This window comes from Lycorma delicatula, chromosome 4 (genome assembly GCF_047948215.1).
Source record: "Lycorma delicatula isolate Av1 chromosome 4, ASM4794821v1, whole genome shotgun sequence".
Classification (NCBI taxonomy): Eukaryota; Metazoa; Arthropoda; class Insecta; order Hemiptera; family Fulgoridae; genus Lycorma; species Lycorma delicatula.
In genome coordinates, this window is record NC_134458.1 from 170,837,814 (window position 1) to 170,858,031 (window position 20,218).

Sequence of the window (20,218 nt, forward strand, 5' to 3'; positions counted from 1 at the left end):
TATTATTACGTACAGAATTATTAGCGTGCAATAAAATGTACAGTCTTGTTAAAGCGTAGTATACACCTTATTATTTTATAATAAACGTAAGGGTAAATTAATAATGAAATATATATTTAATTATTTACTATTTAAATCTGTTTTACAGGATGTCTGTGTAATTGATTATTTTATTAAAGGAATTACAGTTAAATTCCGGTGCTCATCGCTAAATTTCTTACGCATGCTCGTTTTATATCGATGCGTTTATAAAGGGCGATGCGGCTTAATTTCTTTCCGTTGTTTTGAGGTTCGCCCTGCTATGAAAATAAGCCCGGTATAAACAATCTTATTCGATTATATTTATAGGATTTCGTTTCTCCCTTTTTATCTTTGTATTGATTTTTGTTTCTTTTCTTAAATAAAAAAAACACTGCGAAATAATTAGAATTTTTGTAAAATTTATTTCGGTTTATTTCTCCGAAGTGTTACTGCAATATTAAATACCGATTTTAAGTTTTTAGATCGGTTAACTCCAAAATCGGCAATTCAAAATCGGTTTTTGTTTCAGTTAAGACTTAAGTCTTGTATTCCAAAACCGACTGCAATTATTGAAGTAAAGGCTGTGAAATAAATAGTTTTTTCACTCTGTGAACGATTATTTAGGTTATTATGTTATTTAACCTAAAACCTGAATAACCTTTAGGTTATTTTTGTTCTTCTGTCAAATATAAAATATGTATACATTTATTTACCCGCTCATGACGAAAAATAGCTTATTTATGAACAAATAGCTTGTTTTACTATTCTGCCATGCAACTGTTTTAAAAATATTTAGACTTGAAATAATACTTTTTAAATTGTTTAAATTCCAATTTCTTTGTTTATTGAAACCTGCCCTAAATTTAAAAAAAATTACTAACCCTTAATTTCATAAAAAAGTATTACATTAAAAAAAATGAATAGGCTTACAGAATTTTCATGCAATAAAGCCTAACTAAGATATGCAAAACCGAAAAATCTGTCTTTAAAAATAATATAAATAGCGTAGAATAACGATGTAAAGAGACTACGTAAAAACTAGTGTAAGCTAACGCTAGAATGTAGGGATGTTTTTTGTATTTTATTTAAAATTTTTTATCAGATTTTCTGAAATTTTCGCATGAATATCGAAATTTTATAAGAATCCAGTGCTAGAAATCGTGAAAAAACGATCTTCAAAACGTCTGCGCATATAGTATTGAAAAAATCATTCGCTTTAATTATGTGGAAAAACCTACAACGGAATTATTATAGGAAATTCCTGTTTAGAACTTACATAGATATTAAAAAGATTAATTGTCAAAAACAGCATGTTTATGTAGCGAAGAATATGCGTAACTACGTGACCGCCAAAGGTTGCCAGACCATCGAAAGCACGCATCCTATTTGTACCTCAGGTTCCTTATGCAGTACACGAGTGAACCTCTAAATGAATAATAGTCACTATAATTTTATATTTTAAATTTTGCAAACAACGGTGATTTGATTGATTAGAACTGGATGATATTAAATAAAAAATCATGTCATAATTATGACCGAAAAAATGATCGACTGCATTTTAACCATTATTATGTTAATACATAAAATATTTAAATATTTCATTCTGATCCGTACTTAATAATATATTATTTAGATCATGTCTTTATAAGATAAGTTATAAAAATATAAAAACAAGATAAAAAAATAGATGTGTTTAAAAGTTTACCATATTAGTTATTTAAATACAAATGCATGATCTAATGTTATGGTAAATACAAGATAAAAAAATAAGTGCAGAACAATAACGATTTAGTTGCTGCTATCGAAAATTATTTTTAACACATATTTATGTAAACGTTAGAACGGATCGCAGAAAATAACACGGGATGTTTTATTATTAGTTTTTAATAATAATTATTGTTATCTAAAGATTCATCGGCGTAGTAATATTGTTTCCGTAAAAAAATCTTTTAAAATTGTATTTTAAATATTAAAATATTTAATATTTTAAGGTGATTTAATAATTTATTAAAAATAGCAACGGAAGCATTATAGTCTCTTTCTTGTAAGCCGAAGTATATGCGCTGTTATATGAAAACAATTCTGTTGTTGTCTGGTAATGGTGAATGTTATTTTTTGTAAGAATTACTGACCGTTCTTTTTAGAAAACATTGCACATTCAAAATTATAAACGCAAGGATAAGTTAACATATTTAATTTTATAAATATGAGTACACGATTCATATTTATGGGCGCTAGATAAATATGATAGCCCTTTTTATCAAGTCTATCGATTTGCGCGTTTTTAAGGTTCTTAACCTGGTCAAGGTTAAGGGGACCGAAAAAATTCGAGTTTTGTTTGAAGTGTTAGTATAAAAATTTTAATGTACTGGTACGTTTTATTTGAAACTGGATTCTATTTTCGTGGGTCTTAAGCGGACTATATCCTGAAACCTGGCTCGCCGAACTTACTAGATCGGCGATTTACGCTCGTGTACTACTTTCTGCACGCAAACACAATAACAACTACCACCTTTGTACGAGAAAGCACGATTTATTTTCTTAAAAAGATCTGATACGGTCGATATAACATCTGGACTGCGACGTAATAATGATCTGATACATCTCTGTACTTCAATTTATGTTTATATACGCTTTCCACAGTCGCACCAGATTTAATGGACTGCTACAATTTTCTTAATTCCCTTCGAAAACTCTGTTAGTGATTCAATCCCAGCCCACGATAAAATTTAAATCTGCATTTGGGAATTTTTCGCGAGTTATGAGTAAAAGAAAGTTTTACGCCTAGTAGTGTTTTGCCTTGTCCTTATAGAATAGCTTTTAATTTTTCACGGACACTGTTATCGGTGAAAGGCTTCGATAAAATCCGTTACGAAAGATGGATTCGTGGAAGTTGCTTCGTCTGACATCGTTAAATACAACGTGCTAAAGGGTGGCGCTGACTGAATCGTGACGAACTACGGTCCGTTCCCTGCACGTACAGGGCGAAGGCGGTGTACCCGAGAAAAATTATCGGCGAAACAAACAATAATTAATCCGACTTGATGAAAGACCGAGTTCTTTCTCGAACTCTAATCGCTAGCATCCAGACATGGGGTAGCAAAAGGGAATTTGGTTCGAATGAACAAAGTTCGACGAACCGGGTTTCCGTGTATATAATCCGCTGTAGCTTTATTTTTAATTAAATGTGGAATGGTGTTTTCTTAGAAATACTGTAGACTATTGTTGTATACATATTATTTTCACGCGTATTTATTATTTTATTTGTACGTACGTTCTCTTTTGTTTAACTGTTACTAAAAATAAGGTATTAACTGTAATTTAGCATTCGTTTTCATCAGTTATAAACAATTAAATACGGATTTTGAGATGTTGTCCGATCGTATAAAATCTTTTGTTGTATTATTCCCTCGACAGTATTACAGCGTAATTTTGTGTAAGTATTAGAATTTCTTGTAATTTTGTAATAGAATTGTAGACGAATTACATTTAATAAGATGCTATTTATTATTTCTGTAATTATGTTGTATTTTCAATTCCGTTTAGATAACGGTTACGAAATTTTGTTTTGAATAATACAGGAAGTACGATTAGATAAATATGAATGAATGAAGGCTAATCTAATTTAAATTTCGTTTATCCGGCCGGCTTTGTGAAACGAAACTGCTGCTGGAACAGCAACGTGGCAACGTGTATTTATTTACTATTTCTCGTAGTACGACGGCGTCGTCGTGATGAGGATACGAGGAAATCCCACAGGATTAGGGGAGCCACGCCGTCGGTAATATTTGCGCACGCGTGTACACCCCGGTGCAACGCCCAGACGAGACGCACTCGTTGCAAGTCTCTGCGGGCATTGATCCTTGTCCCCTGATAAAAACTTTGCGTGTGCGTGTGCCTATTCGTATTTTCGTTAATAAACGTACGAACACGTGTCCATTAATTGTGATTTTAATTTATTTAATTTTTTTCAAAAATTCTAAATTAAAAGTTTGAAGAATAATTTTAAAAGTTTAGCCGTAGTCGTCTTAATAAGTTATTTTATGGCGGTTTATGCGAATAGAAAGTAGCAATTTAGAAATCATTTATAATGAAATAGATGTAACGCTCATAATGAGTATTTTCCAGATTATCTATAGCTACTGCTTTACGATGAAAAAATCAGTATTTAATATATTGTCGAGATAATCCCCTAACCTTCTTTTATCAGACATTCACCAAATTAAAAGGATTAATTTTATGAAATATTATAAAATAAGTTTCCTATTCTTCATAATTTCTTATCATTCTAATATTATTATGGTTTTCAAAACTTAAAAAAAACAAAACAAAAAGATCGGTTGGTGGATTTCTTCTTTACATTAATGTTTTTCCGGATTTCATAAATTTTCACCTTATACTGTACTTATACTTATTATACTGTACTTTCTTACTGATTACTATAAAAAGTCTAGATATTGTTTCTCCCTTATCGTCTAAACAGCCTGAGTTCAAATCTTACTTAGGCTTTGCTTTACAAAATTCATCTGTTTTCATCATTAAAAAATCTAATTTAATTTCATTTTGCATCAGCCTGTTATTGTGAATAGGGAATAAATAATACTTTTTAAAACTACCACGATCCACCAGTCGGCGTAGATGGTTCTTTTTCACAACGGACTTCTTTTCTTTTCCATGATCCCCATTATTAGTTCTACGGGTGAAGGTCTGATTTTTTTTAGATTCTCCTTTTCAGTGGATGCCAGGACCTGAAGAGGGATTGGTATGTGATAGGGAAGATATCTGTCGAGCGATTCGGAAGGCTTGTTTACTGTATATCGGCTGAACAATAGGCTTTTAATGGTTGAAGTATCTTTATCAGATAAAGCCAGAATTAGTCCCCCCCCCCATCACTATAACCAGTTACTTAAATAATTTTTTTTTTTTAATCTGAAAAAGAAATCATTTAATCCAGCTGTACCGTGTAGCAGGCATGGTGTTATTGGTAGTGTGATATAGTTGAAGATGTAGTTAATTATTTTTTAACTGGATTTGAATGTTCATATTTCTGATTTCTCTTTGGTTATCAGGTTTAGGAAACTAACCAAAAGATTTGCTTGATTAGAATTAGGTGTGTGATCTCAATAGGTTTAACGGTTGAAATTTAAACAGTGAATTTGCTTTTAATTATTATTATTATACACATTATGTTATGTTTGATCAACTGTTTTTTTTATTCAAAATTGTATTTTGCTTTTATATAGATTACAGTACAATATACATTCATCTTATATTTTGTAAATTTAAGGAAATAAGCCTAATGGGCTTATTTCCTTGATTTCCTCCAATGTCTGTGTATGGAAATTATTTACGTAAACATAACATGATTTGGATTTAGGATTTGCAAGTATCTCAGTGTTATCGTAACAGAATTTTTATAATGAAAAACAGTTTACTACATTTTCTTAGGAACCATACATTTTTCAGTATACGAGGTCTGTTCAGAAAATAAGCGAACATTTGTTATTAGATCCCGAGGGAGATATTTAGTGATGTGCAGTTGGCAGCATTGTGTTCTGCATAACCTCCTCTGTAACAACATGTTCTTGGATTGTTGATGTCTCGTTTAGTTTGCGTGTTATTGTTATTTGAGTGCAACGTGTTGTAGCGATTTTCGGCGGTAACGATACAACGTAAGATTTTGCGTGAAACTGGGGAAAACTTACACAGAAACGTTTCACATTTTAAAACAAGCTTACAGAGATGATGCTCTGAGTCGTTCGCAATGTTACGAATGGTTTTCACGATTTAAAAGGATCTAGATCGAGGAAGGCCTTGATCAACTGATGACACCCACGTTCAGAAAATCAACGATCTGGTGCGTGCAAAATGGCCGATTGACTGACAGGGAACTTGCAAAAGAGGTTAGCATCTCGATCGGATCATGGCATGACAGTTTGACTTAAAAATTGATCGTGCATCGAGTTGCAGCAACGTGTTTAATTCCTAGTTTGATGACCGAACAGCAGAAAGAACATCGAGTGGACGTTTGTCGGCAACTTCTTGAACAAACAATGACGATAAAACATTCTTGCAAAGGATCATAACGGGAGAAGAAATCAGGGTTTACGATTACGACATCGAGATAAAAGTTCAATCATAAGGATTGGCAAAGGATCTCCACGCCGCAAGAAAGCACGTTAGTCTCGATCCAGTGTCAAAGTGATGCTCTCGGTTTTTTCGATTTAATGGAATTGTGCATTCTGAATTCTTTCCTCAAGGTGAAACAGTGAACCGCGCGAACTATCAAGGTGTTTTACGACTGTTAACGTGAAAAAATCTTCAAAAGAGACCAAGTTGTGGCGAGACAACTCACGGTTCCTTCACCTCTACAATGTGCCCGCACACTTAGCTTTGTACCAAAAATCAGATTACTGCCCTCCCTGCTCGCCAGACCTAGTTCCTTGAGATTTTTTTTATTTCCGAAATTAAAATCAGTAATGAAAGGATGGCGTTTTGAGACTATTGATGACAAAAAAAATTCGTCACGGACCTTAAAGGCCATTTCAAATGAAGGTATCTAGGAGTACATAGAAGGAAAAAGGATCATTAATCTGTAAAATTAATAATAAAGATTAAAAAAATAAAGTTTAGTTATTTTCTGATCTAAAATTTTGGGTATTTTCTGAACATACCTCATACATAATTTCAGGTGATATTGTTCAGAAAAAAATTTATATATTTAAAATAATTAAACTTAAATTTTTTCATTTTGCTATTTTGAATTGATTTATTATAATTTTTTTTTTTAAGAAACTCCTGCACACAGGAATTAATTTTTCATGATTTATTGCATTGAGTATGTAATCCGGCACACTATTTCTGGGAAGTAAATTTTTGAAGGGAATATTTTTTCCAGAATTTTAGTTTTCTTTTTTGTTAAAAAATCCTGAAAACCGGATAAATTGAGGTAAACTTAGCTAGTTTATCTGAGGATTTGATCAAAAATACTGCATAATACTTGAAAAAAAAATTAGCATTCTGTATCCGTAGCAGTATTATACTACATTGCATATTAGCAAATTCCATGACTCAGATGAACACTGAGGCCAGTGGTGTTGCATTATTCGTTCCTAAAGGTTTTAGTAGAATTGTATTTGATTTCATATCCTTTAGTCAATTAATTATTATTAGTTCATGTGTGACTTATAAACTTAGATAAAGTAATAAATCAAATTAGTTGATGAGAAAGGTCTGTGCTGTTACAGTGCTATTTAAAACATTTTTTTTTTTCAGTTTGTAGTTGTATGTATTATTAATCATTCTGTTTTACTGTTAAACTGTGAGCGGTGGCTAATATGAAATGCATAGACAATCATAATTCACAAGTGAAAAAAGATAGTCGAATGAAACAAATATGACATAAAACATATTTTATTTACTATAATAATTTACATTCATTTTTCTATGCAGTCACCATTTACAGCTACATATTTCCCTACAGTGAATCAGCTTTCTCATTCTATGAGGAATGAGTGAAGAATGCTGGTGATCTTTGCTTGATCCACGACTTCACTGCTTTTTTTAGTTCATTGTCCATGGTGAAATGAGTATCCTTAATATTCTTCCTCGTTAATTGTGGAAAAAAGTGAAGATCACAGGGTATGAAATTTGTTGAATATGGAGGATGTGAAATAGGTTAAAATTTCAACTTCACAATAATCTTGATGGCAGCACTCAATGTGTATCGCTGAGCATTATCATCATGCTGCAGAATTATCGGCTCTGTGTATTGTTGAACACGACAAACATCTCCTAAGGTGTGTTAATATGTGTTTCAGAAGCACCAAAGGAGGTGAGGAAGTGTTGTACCTTCTTGCAAGGGTCACCCTCAATATTCACTTCACCAGCTTCTTATGTACAACATTTTATTGCCCATCTACTCACAGTACTTTGAGCAACAATTTCATCACCATTAATGGCTTTTAGATGATGATAAATATTACTTTGTTCACCTTTTCCACTGTTAAAAATTCAATTTTTGCATTGTGTTATAGATAGATAGGTGTATTTGACTTCATAACAATGGTGAGACAAAAAATGGGTCAACAGGTTTTGGAATATTAGTAGTAGGCTAATGAAACTACAAGATGGCGCTTTGTGCAAGATTTTGTTTTCCATTACATTTCAGCTGCCCCCCTCCATACGTTGATTAGATTTTTATTAGGAAACGTAGTTATATTACTAGATATAATAAAAAATACACCAATATAATATAAAAAACTATGTGTAGAGTGCAACACGCTATTTATAAATGAGAAAAACTTAGTAAACATTTTGTGCTGTTGGTGGAAGTTGATTTTTGAAGGCTATGTCATCATAGTAGCCCACTTTCTGCAGCATGTTAATAAAATGATGAAGTATAACAGATGAGTAACCGGTGAAAAAGTAGCTAGTGTCTCTTATATAAGTATTGGTAAAATTCATTCCTTATGAAAAATTTGAATTATAACCATACAAGTTATAAATCACAAATTAGAGAGATTCTGATTCTGTAAAATTGTTACCTGTTATGAAATTCATTGGGATCATTTTGATCTTGAAATAAGATCTGGAATGGAAGACTACATTCCAATAATTATTACAGAATTCATATTAAAACCATCAGCAAGTAAAGAGCTCATCAATGTTTATGAAAGTTATTATTTTTTTGAAGTTGATGAGTTCAAAGAACATTAATTACCATTTTTCTCTTACAGTTGTCCAGTATTTTGTCAGCTTTGATTAAAGTTTATTAAGATAAGTAAAAATAAATGTAGAATGTTTCATGACAATAGCTATCTAGGCTTCTTAACTGACACAGCACACAATAATGGAAATCGGCTGGGAATTTATCCACATTTAGCCAACATTCTATACCCAGCTTGTCTTTATGTAAAATAGTGACTTTTGTTTGTTTACCCCATATGATGTTTTGTGTATGAAAAACCTTTAGTCAAAGAAGCATTGCTAGAAAATTATTCCCAAAGCAAGGAACAAATGAAACTGTTACCAAGTGCAGAATATATTTCATTATGAAGAAAAAACTTTACTGTTAAAATAGAGAGACAAGATTGTATTTATAAAGGAAAGTTAAATTGAAAAATAAATAAATGTTAGTCCTTGTGTAAAGTTAAAAATAATAGCTATGATATAAGCAATTGCATCTTACAAACCTAATATATCATTTAAGATTACATATATGGTCGATTTTGATGACCAGAAGCATTGTATCAGCAAAAAAAAAAAGTCATGGTCATAACAAGAATCCATCGGGTTGGTCTAGTGGTGAACTTGTCATTGCAAATAGTTGATTTTGATGTCGAGAGTTCAAAATATTTGTTCAAAGGCAGTTACTTTTACACGGATTTGAATACTAGATCTTTGATATTGGTGTTTTTTGTTGGTTGGGTTTCAATTAAATTCAGATCTCAGGAATGGTTGACCTGAGATTGTGCAAGAATACACTTCATTTACATTCATATGTCTGGTGGTTTCGGACACTAAACAGAAAAAGAGAGGTCATAACAAGACATAATTTGGTTTTAGTACTTTTATATTTTATGGCCATGAATCTATGAATTAATTTTCATTTTTGGTAAATTGTCAATTTCATTAATGAAAATGGAAGTAGATAAGTACATTTTTCTTATTTTAATTTTGTATTTTGTTAAATTGTTTAAATATTGATGTTATTTTTGCATGTATTATGCAATTTTTTCTATTTTCATGACTTTCTTGGATTTTTGATTTCTAGACAGAAGGGATCTTTAGGGCTATAGCTGTATGCTCTTCTTGACATCAGTCTACTGACATAAATTTGTGTGTGTGTGTATATATATATATATATAATGAATATATTTTGTGTTAAAATGTAATAATTTAAAAAAAAAATGATTTATTTATTTTTTGTTTATTTTACATTTTCAGTGGTGGGATTATCAGAATCAGAGAATGTAACTGAAAGTGGTGGAGAAGGTGACGATTCAGACGAGGAAGAGTGGAATTATTTTAAGGGTGAAGAAAAAACAAATAGTGAATTAACAAAAGAAGAAATTGAGGTAAATCATTGTTATTTCTTTTTTTATTTGCATGTAAATCTTATCAGAATCATATGAAACTTTGTGAGAAATAAAGTTTTATATTTTTTAAAGAAATATAAGATGTTTTCAGTACTTTATTGAAAGTTAATTGCAGTTGGTAAAAATATTTCTAAGAAATGGCTTATTGTTTAAATATTTAAAAAAATGAAACTTCCTTAATACAAGTAAATTAATAAAAAGTAGTTTTTGTTGATCAAGAACCTAATTTGGCTATCAGGTGTAAAATAATTTGTATAAAAAATGTATGTGTCCACAGGAATTTTTTTAAGGTTTATGCTTTCTTGATTTGTATTTCCTGTGCTTTATCTTGATTAAAAAAGGGAATGCAGTTATTTCCTCTTTTAACTTCTGAATAATATAAGCGAGGAACTTTGATTTTCATTAAAATATATTCATTATGACATGCTCTTGAGGGATGTAGTGTTATTGTTGAGTAGTCATATGCCTGAGCTATAAATGTGAAATTATCATTTGAAAATCAGTAACAGAGTTTCTAATAAAAATTTATGTTAATGTTGGCACTGCTGCTCTTGAGCATTAGTTGAGGGAACTTTTGTACTGATATCTGTTGCATTGCTGTAAACTTACTTATGAATTAGCTGTTTACACGCACGCGCGCGCGCACACTCTACACACATATATATATATATATATACACACACACACACACACACACACACACACACACACACACGGGGTGTCCCTTATAAAACGCAACCCATCAATCACTTATCCATGAAATTTCAAAAGTCAAGCTTACTCCCCTACTCGTTACTGAAATGGACTCGTCTACCATCTGAACATCGCGGCGACGCAGTAGAACACTACCGATAGTAACAACAATGCAATCATAACGTTCAATGTATTGCTAGAGACAAGATTGTGTTTTCGCTAGATGAAAGTGTTTTCATTGTTGAGTTGTACTTCAGTACGAAATCAGTGGTTTCAGTGCAAGATTTGTTTCGCCATAAGACAAGATGGTGTTTTCGCTAGATGAACGTGTTTTCATTGTTGAGTCGTACTTCAGTATTACATCAGTGGTTGCAGTGCAAGATTTGTTTCGCCATAAGTACCCAGATAAACCAGCTCCTAACAAAACATCAGTATTAAGGTTAGTTGCAAAATTTAGAGAGACCGGTTCTGTTAATAACAAGGAACACAAAAGATCTGCGTCAGTGTTGAATACAGATACAGTCACTGAAATCAAAGACCGACTACTCGCCTCGCCAAATAAATCGATCAGACGTTTGTCTGCTGAAATTAATTTGTCTAAATCAACTGTTCATCCGGCGACCAAACAATTACAATTACGACCTTATCGCATTCAAACGGTTCATCAACTCCTTTAGCCCGACAAAAGAAAAACGGCTACAATATTGTCAATGGTTCTGTCGATTTCTGCATGAGGGAATTAATGTTATGGATTCGTTATTTTTCACACATGAAGCACGGTTTCATTTGGATGGCTACGTAAATAGCCAAAACAGTAGAATTTGGAGTGCTGAAAATCCCCACGTTTATCATGAAAAACAATTACACCTGCAGAAGTTCGGCGTGTGGTGCGCGATATTGCGGAAAAAAATAATATTTTTTTCAAGTACACCATTAATGCAGAACGATATCAGGATATTTTATTTCAGTTCATCGCACTCTTGGAAGAGGAAGACACACTGCTGGCTACAACATGACGGTGCGACATCGCACTACGCTTGTTCAACTTCTGATTTCGTTGAGGAATTCTTTGGTAATCGTGTTATCGGTCGAGGCATGTGACCACCAAGATCTCCAGATTTGACTGCGGTGGATTTTTCTCTATGGGGTTACCTCAAAGAAAAAGCCTACAGCAACAAACCACGAACACTTGAACAATTGAAAGTCAATATTGAACAAGCTGTATTAAATATCTAGCCACACAAACTTTGAAAAAAGTTGCAAGAAACGCTGTAAAAAGAATTGAAGCTTGTATTCAAGAAGAATGGCGGCCACTTCCAACATTTACTCAAAATGTAAGGTAATGGATGGTAATAATAAAATTTACATTTACACATGCCTTTTTATTATTTCAATACCTACCAATTTATATTGGTAGTAGATTGGGTTGCATTTTATATGGGACACCCTGTATATATATATCACTTCTAAGGATTCCATACACATACTTTACCTTTAAAAGTCTGCAAGTCTATGAGGATAGAGATGCTTAATGAAAGCACTGCCTGCTCAATCAAAAAGGAGATGTGATGCCCCTCCACTAACTTAATGTAAACAAACTAGTATGTACGATCTTGTTGGAGATCAAGTGTTTTTCATCCAAAGTTAGGCAAAATAAAGCTATCAATCTTTTTTTGTTGTAGAAATAAGCAATTATAAAAGAATATATTTTTATTAATTGCCTAAGAATTTAATGAATTAGATTTCCCTATTAAGTTGGCAGAGAGTATATGAATAAATATTTTTTTTTTTTTCCAGAACATTAAGGGGTTCATTTATTTGTTTCTTTACATTATCTAAGTGAACAAATTGATATAGGTTTATATATGGGAAAATATACAACCCGTAAAAAGGGGTTGTATATTTTCCCTCTTTTTTCAGTAAGCTTGGAATTCTGACATAAGACAGCATATATGGCTTGATGAAGAAAGCAACCTGAAACTACTTACTCCTCTCTTTTCTTAATAAATTTGCCATGGAATACTTGTTATTATTGAGAATATATATATTTTTTTTTTTTGTAGTTAATGGCACTAACACATACATATAGTAAATTAGAAACATTAAAACTTAAAATTTGTTAATATTGTTTTACAATGTATCTAGAAAATGTACAAAATATGTACAGGCATCTAAATCTTTTGAACGTTGTCAGTACTTGAATTGGGTTAAAATTGAATACTTTTCTCAGTGTTAAATTAAAAATTATTAATGACTTGTGAATATTATTTGTTTGCAAATTTCCTTAACACATGAAAAATGATTTTTGAAAGTCATTCTTGAATTTTTTTATACTGCTTTACACAATGTACTAGAAGTTTTTAACAATACTAAATAGTCCTATAAAAGTGTCGTAAACCTTTCACCAAATTATGCCTAGTTGAGAGAGTAGTCATAATGGGTCCCAAATGGAGATTAGACATTTTTTCTTTAAGTTCTCTGGTGAAAGTTTTAGCAAGTTCGACTCAGCTATTTCAAGATATTAGTCATGGTTAAAGGAAAATTACCCTATCCTTATCTAATTTTCATAAAAATTCAGTATGACTACTCAATTTCATGAATATACATGTAGAAATATTGCATACAAATAAAGCAAAATTCAGTCAAATACTGCATCTACAATACTATGTATTATTTTATTTACATTTCTGAACTTGTGAGTCTCAATTGTTCAGAAATGTAGAAAATAAGAGTACTCAAAATTTTGGCACATTACAATACTTTGCCGTGTAAATATTTTATATAATAATAGCTAGAAAAATAAAAATCATTTAAGGTGTGCGTGTTTTGTATGTTATTCTGTTAATTCAGAATGCATTGTAAAGTTAGAAGAACCTGACTTCTGTGATCAAAATCTTTGTTTCTAATCCAGTTAGAATCATAATTATCCTAAACAACAAATTTATTAATGCAATTATTATTGAAAAATTAATGGCATATTTATTTTCAATCTTTACTCAGGTTTAATCATACCCCCGTACTCCTAAAAAGTGAAAATAAACTGTTCTTATTTTTCTCTTTTACATCACAAAATTGTCAGTGGTGTACAGGAACTGGTTTATTAAAAACTGTAAATGTTTTCCATTATTTTTTTCAAATAAGATTCCTTTTGTATATAAGTAAAATCTTTTTAAATTTTGAAATATATGATGTAAATATTTAACAAATTCAGAATGCTGAATATTTCCATATTAAATCAAATCAAATTAAATCAATATAATTTGATTTTTTAAATTAAGTTAAATCAAGTAATATTTCAGGATGAAATATTTCCAATTGAGAAATATTTTGGATCCTTTTTCAGAATGCTTTTTGAAAGGATTCCCACCTGTTTATGCTGTATGGATGTAATTAATTTCTGCATTTTTATAAATGCTTATAATATATATATTTTAATATTTAAAACATATGACAATAATGAAGGGAAAAAAACATTTTCATTTTGTATAATTATTTTATTTTTTCTTTAAATAAGTTGTCTTATTTTTTCAGCAAATGGAGTCTCAGTTAAATCCTGATGCTCCTGTATTTGTGCCAGAATCGGTGCCACTACCTATTCAATTAAATGATGAGGTTATATCGTCATCTCCTTTGAAGAGTACCGGTAAATCTCTCAACGACATCGCATTGCCGACACAAAATGCTTTCCATAAAGGAATTATCGAGTGTGCTGGAGAATTTAACAGATTAAGTAAGTAATTTTATTTTTCATCAGTCATATATGATTTTTATGTTCATTTGGTCATTGTTATTAATGTTTGTTCTAAACATTGATGTTGGAAATCTTAGAGTAACTTTTTTTTGTTTCTTTTATTGATGACATGAAATTTAAAACTTATGATAGAAAATTAAGTTTACATAGGTGTTAAATTCTTTCAATGGTGTGGAACAGTTGTATTGAATCACATCAGGACATCTTGAAAGTTTTCTCATGATTTCTTATGTTTTTAACTTAAAGCATCTTGGGAATAAATGTTTATTTATTGAAGTTGTTCAGAGTAGCATGGACCTGTCTACCAGTATCCATAGTTTTTGAATAAACTTAGTAAAAAAATTTTGATGTATATTTTGTTTATTAATTTTAAGTAGCGTAAACTGCTACGGTTGTTACTCGAAGATATCTTAACTTTATGTATTGAAAAACTACATCCTGCATTCCTTAATTTTCGTTATCTAAGAGCGAAAGTCTATTAAAGTTGTCTTTAGCTATTATTGGTATTTAACCTTACTCGATACGTTTAAGATTTTGTGTTGTAATTCCCTAAGACTTTTCAGATGTTATAGAATAATTGTAAGAAATACAGTTTCAAAGGAATTTATACTCAAACATTTTTGTGACTGAAGTTTTGAATTTTGATCATTTTCATCATTTAAAATTTGTATTTTCATTTGTTTTTATCTTAAAATTAATTTTTAATTTGCGTAACTATGTTCCCTGTACAATGTGAAGAATGAGGGCATTTAGTTCAGGATGAATCTTAAAAGTATTAATTCTGTGTAATACTACTTGTAGTACTGAAGATATTTCCTTCATGACACAAAAACAATAGTGAAACTTCTCTTTTCTAGGCATCCTTGTTTTGTCCTTTTTAGAATAAAAAGTACATAACTAAGTTCATTGGTTTTACTAGAAAGACCATTGTCAGCGTGCAGAAAGGAATTGACCAAAAATTTAGTAAGCATGACAGAATAATATTAGTTTAAAACAGTACAGTGACATGGTCAGAAAATCTATGGATAAATATTCCATATTGCCCCTCTATATAGCAACAAGGTAAAAAAATATTTTTAATGATTCACTATTTTAACATTATATTGTAGCTTTGTTTACACAGTTGACCTTTTCCTATGGAATTGTTAAAGATAAAAACTAAACGTGTTGAAAGAACAGATATTTATAAATTAACATTTAATAACAGTAATTACTTTAGGATACTTGGAGCAAACTAAAAAGATTGATTGAAAAAGGAATAAAAGAGCATATATGTTTAAAATGAGGGAAATCGTCTGTAGCCCAGGATTGAGTGGAAACTAATCATAAAATTTTTAGTAGAAACAAGTTTTTATTATTACAAATATGTATGTAATAAATAAGAATTAGATATTAGGTAAACTTTTAGTCTAGCTCACGTCACAAGTCTCTTCACACTAAACTACCCACCGAACAAGAAGTAATGGACATATTTAATTATGACTATGCTCACTGTAGTCCAAAATAGTCTAACCTAAATAATCTAACCTCATGTTGGTTCCATCCATTCATAGAATATATCTAGTGTGAAATGCATTCTGCTTTTATTTTTTGAAGTTATTTTTTTAAACTGTTATTATCTAATTATTTAGTTTTTTAAATATATAAATAAGTATAATTTAATAAACTGTCTAATTAATAATTTTTACTTTTAGGATGTGTCCAATATTACTTATTACACAATTGATTTTTATGAGCAATTAAAGCATAAATATAACCTACTTCATTCACATCCATTCTGAAGGATTTGAAGTAAAGATATAAATTACATCATTTCTGAATTTTTATCTGAAAATCATTTCTGATTTTCCTTCCATGGATGGATTGAAATTCTAATGATCATAAGTGCACATGCACAGACAGAAGTCTGTCATGTGTGCTTACTCTAAATCGTTATTCCCATTCACTTAAGGAGATATCTTAAATTGTGTAAAGTAACTTTATCTTATTTGGGAAAAATGTTTATCCAACTTAGCAATATGTATTAGGTTATGATGGGCAATCTGAGTTGGAGTTTTCAGTGGTTAACTCAGCAACTTTGTGGTCAAATCAGCAGTTTTGTATTTCTTTACTGTTATTCTAACAGGTGTTTCAAAAAGGACGCAACCCTAAGATTAAGAAGGTTAGAAGTTACCCATAGGTAAATTTTATTTCTCCCTACATGTCTGTAAGTTGGCAACACTGTACTCAAGATTAGCAGCTTGTAATAGTTGAAATGTCCTTATGCTATAACAGTATAAATTTTTTATTTTAACAGTCATTTTCCAAGGATGAACATGTGTTTATTATTGAGACTTATTATTGCATGTATAAATATTACGAATGAGTGAAAGATGAGTTTTGGAAAAAATTTCCCAATTCTTCAGGTTATCCCATTATGAACTACAGGTCCGAAGCAGGGGTGCTTAGAAAGCAGAACCATAGCCCCTCTACTGTGTGGGACAAGCCTGTGGATTTGCAAGTAAATTTATGCTTACATGGAGATAGATGCGTGGTTACCCATGATATAGACGTGGACACCTCTGAGAAAGAGAACAGTGAAGCCAAATGTCATTGACAAACATGAAGATTTCCGAATTACTTCAGCGAGGAAGGCGTATGGGGACACTCAGAATGTGACACTACATACAAGGCGGCTAATAAACTAGTAGACGAGAGAATAAAAATAGGGTGGGTCCACTGTCAGGGCTACATTTGAGTTAGACATTGAAAGGTGTAATAGATGTTGGGCCTCTGGACACAGGAGCTTTGAGTGCTGGGGCCCCAACAGGACTGATTTATGCCACAACTGTGGTAGCAAAGGACATAAAATTAGAGAATGTCGTGCACCAAAGCGATGTCTTAATTATGATAGTACAGAATACTGCACTGTAGGTTTTACATGCGGCATGAACAAAGATGATTAAATTGATATTATCAAACACCAACAGAAGCATTCTCTTCCACGATCTTGTGGGGGAGTTGGCGAGAAGTTGAGGTGCTGATTTTCTGGTGATGTTGAAGCTGAATGGAAACTTTGCTGCCAAGAGTCATTGATTTGCTGATTTGCAGGGAGATTTCGCCATTAACGATGTCAGCGGCAGATTGGCTTGGAGGCCTTATCAGCATAGTGAAGGAATAATGGCGATCGAATTGGAAGATTAGTAGTCATAGGAGTACATGTTTCCCCTAATGTCAGTCTGGAAGAATATGTGGAATTCATCAGTTCTTTGCACGATGTAATAACTAGTATAACTAAGGGAGCCATAATTCTTGGCAATTTCAACAGTAAAGTGGTGGCTACTGGTGGTGGGTATACAAACCGGCATGGAGAACTGCTTACTGAATACCTAGAGGTAACGGTGCTACTGCATCAATGATCAAATGCCGACGTATGAAGCCAGAGGACTCTTGTTGGTCCTAGACTTAATTATCTTGAATGGAGGGTTCGACCAAAATCAGTGCTTCTGGAGTGTACTAACAGATGAAACAGCAAGTCACAAATCCATCGTACAGGTCGGTAGGTCCTGGTTCTATTCTGAGGTTTACAGTACAGCAAACAGCGATGGTAGTCATAAATGTGACAAGAAGAATAATGATAGGAATTCGGCTAAAAACCAGACGTATTGTAGAACATCATCCAACAAGAGATTGTCCAGCTGCCACTCGCAGGAAGAAGACACAAGCCAGCCTTTTGGTGGTCTTGCCAAATAGCACAGCTTCAGAGAGAATTACAAGCTAAATGTAGGCAAAAACAAAGGCTCAGACGAGTAGGGGGAGATGCTTATGAAACCTCCACACAGCAGTACATTGAGTGCCGAATGCTGTTTGTTAAACAGAGAGATTAAAAAATCAAACACTGGCGAAAACTATGTAATGAATTAGACAAACATCTATGGGGTCAGGCCTACCGTATTGTCACTAAACAGCTTTGTAGGTGTCTGCCAGTTTTGATGATCGCACAGGTCAAAGTCCAGATCAGAGGACTTCCCCTGCAAACCAGAAAGTGTAGTTGATGTTATTGGCTGTGAAAAAAGAAGATTCACATTAGATGAAATGGCAGTGGCAGTGCAGCAATTTGGTGATTGACGAAGCTCTGGCCCAGATTGTTTACCAGTGGCATTGTTGAAGGGGCTAATCAAGCAAAGCCCTGGGAGATGGTAGAAGTAGCAAGCTATGGGGTTGAGAATACTGCATTCCCCAGATGCTGGATGGAGGCTAGGGTTGTCTTCTTGTTTTTCAGCATGAAGACAGAAGAACACAGATGAAGCAATTGAATATCGACTGTTGAGCCTCATCATCAACATGGGGCCGATCAACACTACAGGTGCTGTCTCAGGTTGTGAGCTGGGATATTTACACAGGCAAGTGTGGTAGTGATTATCGGAGTGCTGAAATATGTCGAATATGCAGGATGGCATATAAGGTTTCAGTCTTACAAGTTCCTCAGAGATTAGTGCTGGAACCTTTACTCTGGGTCCTGGCATATGCCGGAATGCTCAGTTTGCGGTTGCCAGAGGGAATAGAGATGATAGCATATGCCGAAGATCTCACCATTTTGGTAAGAGGAAGGACAGAAAATAAGATAGAAGAGCGAGGCAATCAGGCACTACGGTTGGTGAACACGTGGATGAGTGACCATGGTCTAAGGCTCATTCCCAACAAATGTACATATATCACATTGACTGTGAGAAGCAAGGTAAAACCTATAAACCTGCAGATAGATAGAGGATCAAAGAATACGAGCTAGCAATATTGGTTGATAGGGTTGTAAATTTACGAACCATATACTAGCAAGTTGTAGAAAAACTGAAAATACAATTAAAGCACTGAGACTGTTGATGACATCGTAGCAAGTTCCAAGAGCTTTGAAGCGGTGATTAATTGTGTCGGCAGCTATATCCTCGTTGTTGTGTGCTGCCCCAGTTTGGGAAGCAGCGCTCAGGGTAAAACGTAATCTGACAGGTTGCAGCATGACACAGGAGATCCCTGCTGGGAATAGCATCTGCGTATCGCACAGTATCGTATGATACTGAAGGAATCGAAGGCTAACATTGAAAGTAAGATTTCAATTGCTGAGCAAACATTACAAGAAGTGGTTACAAATGTTATGAAATGTGTACAAACCTGCATCAGAATCACAGGAAAACATTTTGAAAAACTATTGTAAAGTTAGTAAAGGTAATTTGAATATTGTGTAAGAATTTTATTTTTCTAATAAATTCACTTAGTCAAACAAAAGGGATCCTTTGAAACACCCGTTATAAAACCCTGTTAAAAATGCTTGTTTTTAGTGTAATTATGTTATGCTTGTTTTTAGTGTAGTTAAAATAATACCTCTTTATTAATTCTTTTATCATTCATTTATTAGATTTATTTTCTTATAAATACTTTTTCCTAAGAGTCAGTGATAATTGTTTAATAAAATAAATATAAATATAGAATAAATGAAGTTATGTTCTTTAACATTTCAGTGAACAAAATTAATATGTTTAGTAATTTAAAACAGGATGATATTGAATTTTTTAGCATGTGAGAAATGTTATAGTTAATGCAGAATCTCCGGATGAAAGAAACATATTACATCTCCACCATAGAGTTCAGTGGAGGTTTTCGTTACAAGACTATAAATTGT

At 32.4% G+C, this 20,218-nt stretch overlaps 1 protein-coding gene across 1 annotated transcript in view; it reads left to right on the forward strand.

Moving 5' to 3' along the window:
- LOC142324071 (uncharacterized) overlaps positions 1 to 20,218 on the forward strand; it is a 761,232-nt gene that overhangs the window by 726,348 nt on the left and 14,666 nt on the right. Inside the window, exons 9-10 of the mRNA XM_075364700.1 lie at positions 9,970 to 10,100; positions 14,346 to 14,544. Of these exons, the coding sequence (XP_075220815.1) occupies positions 9,970 to 10,100; positions 14,346 to 14,544 (330 nt within the window). The remainder of the gene's footprint in view (positions 1 to 9,969; positions 10,101 to 14,345; positions 14,545 to 20,218) is intronic.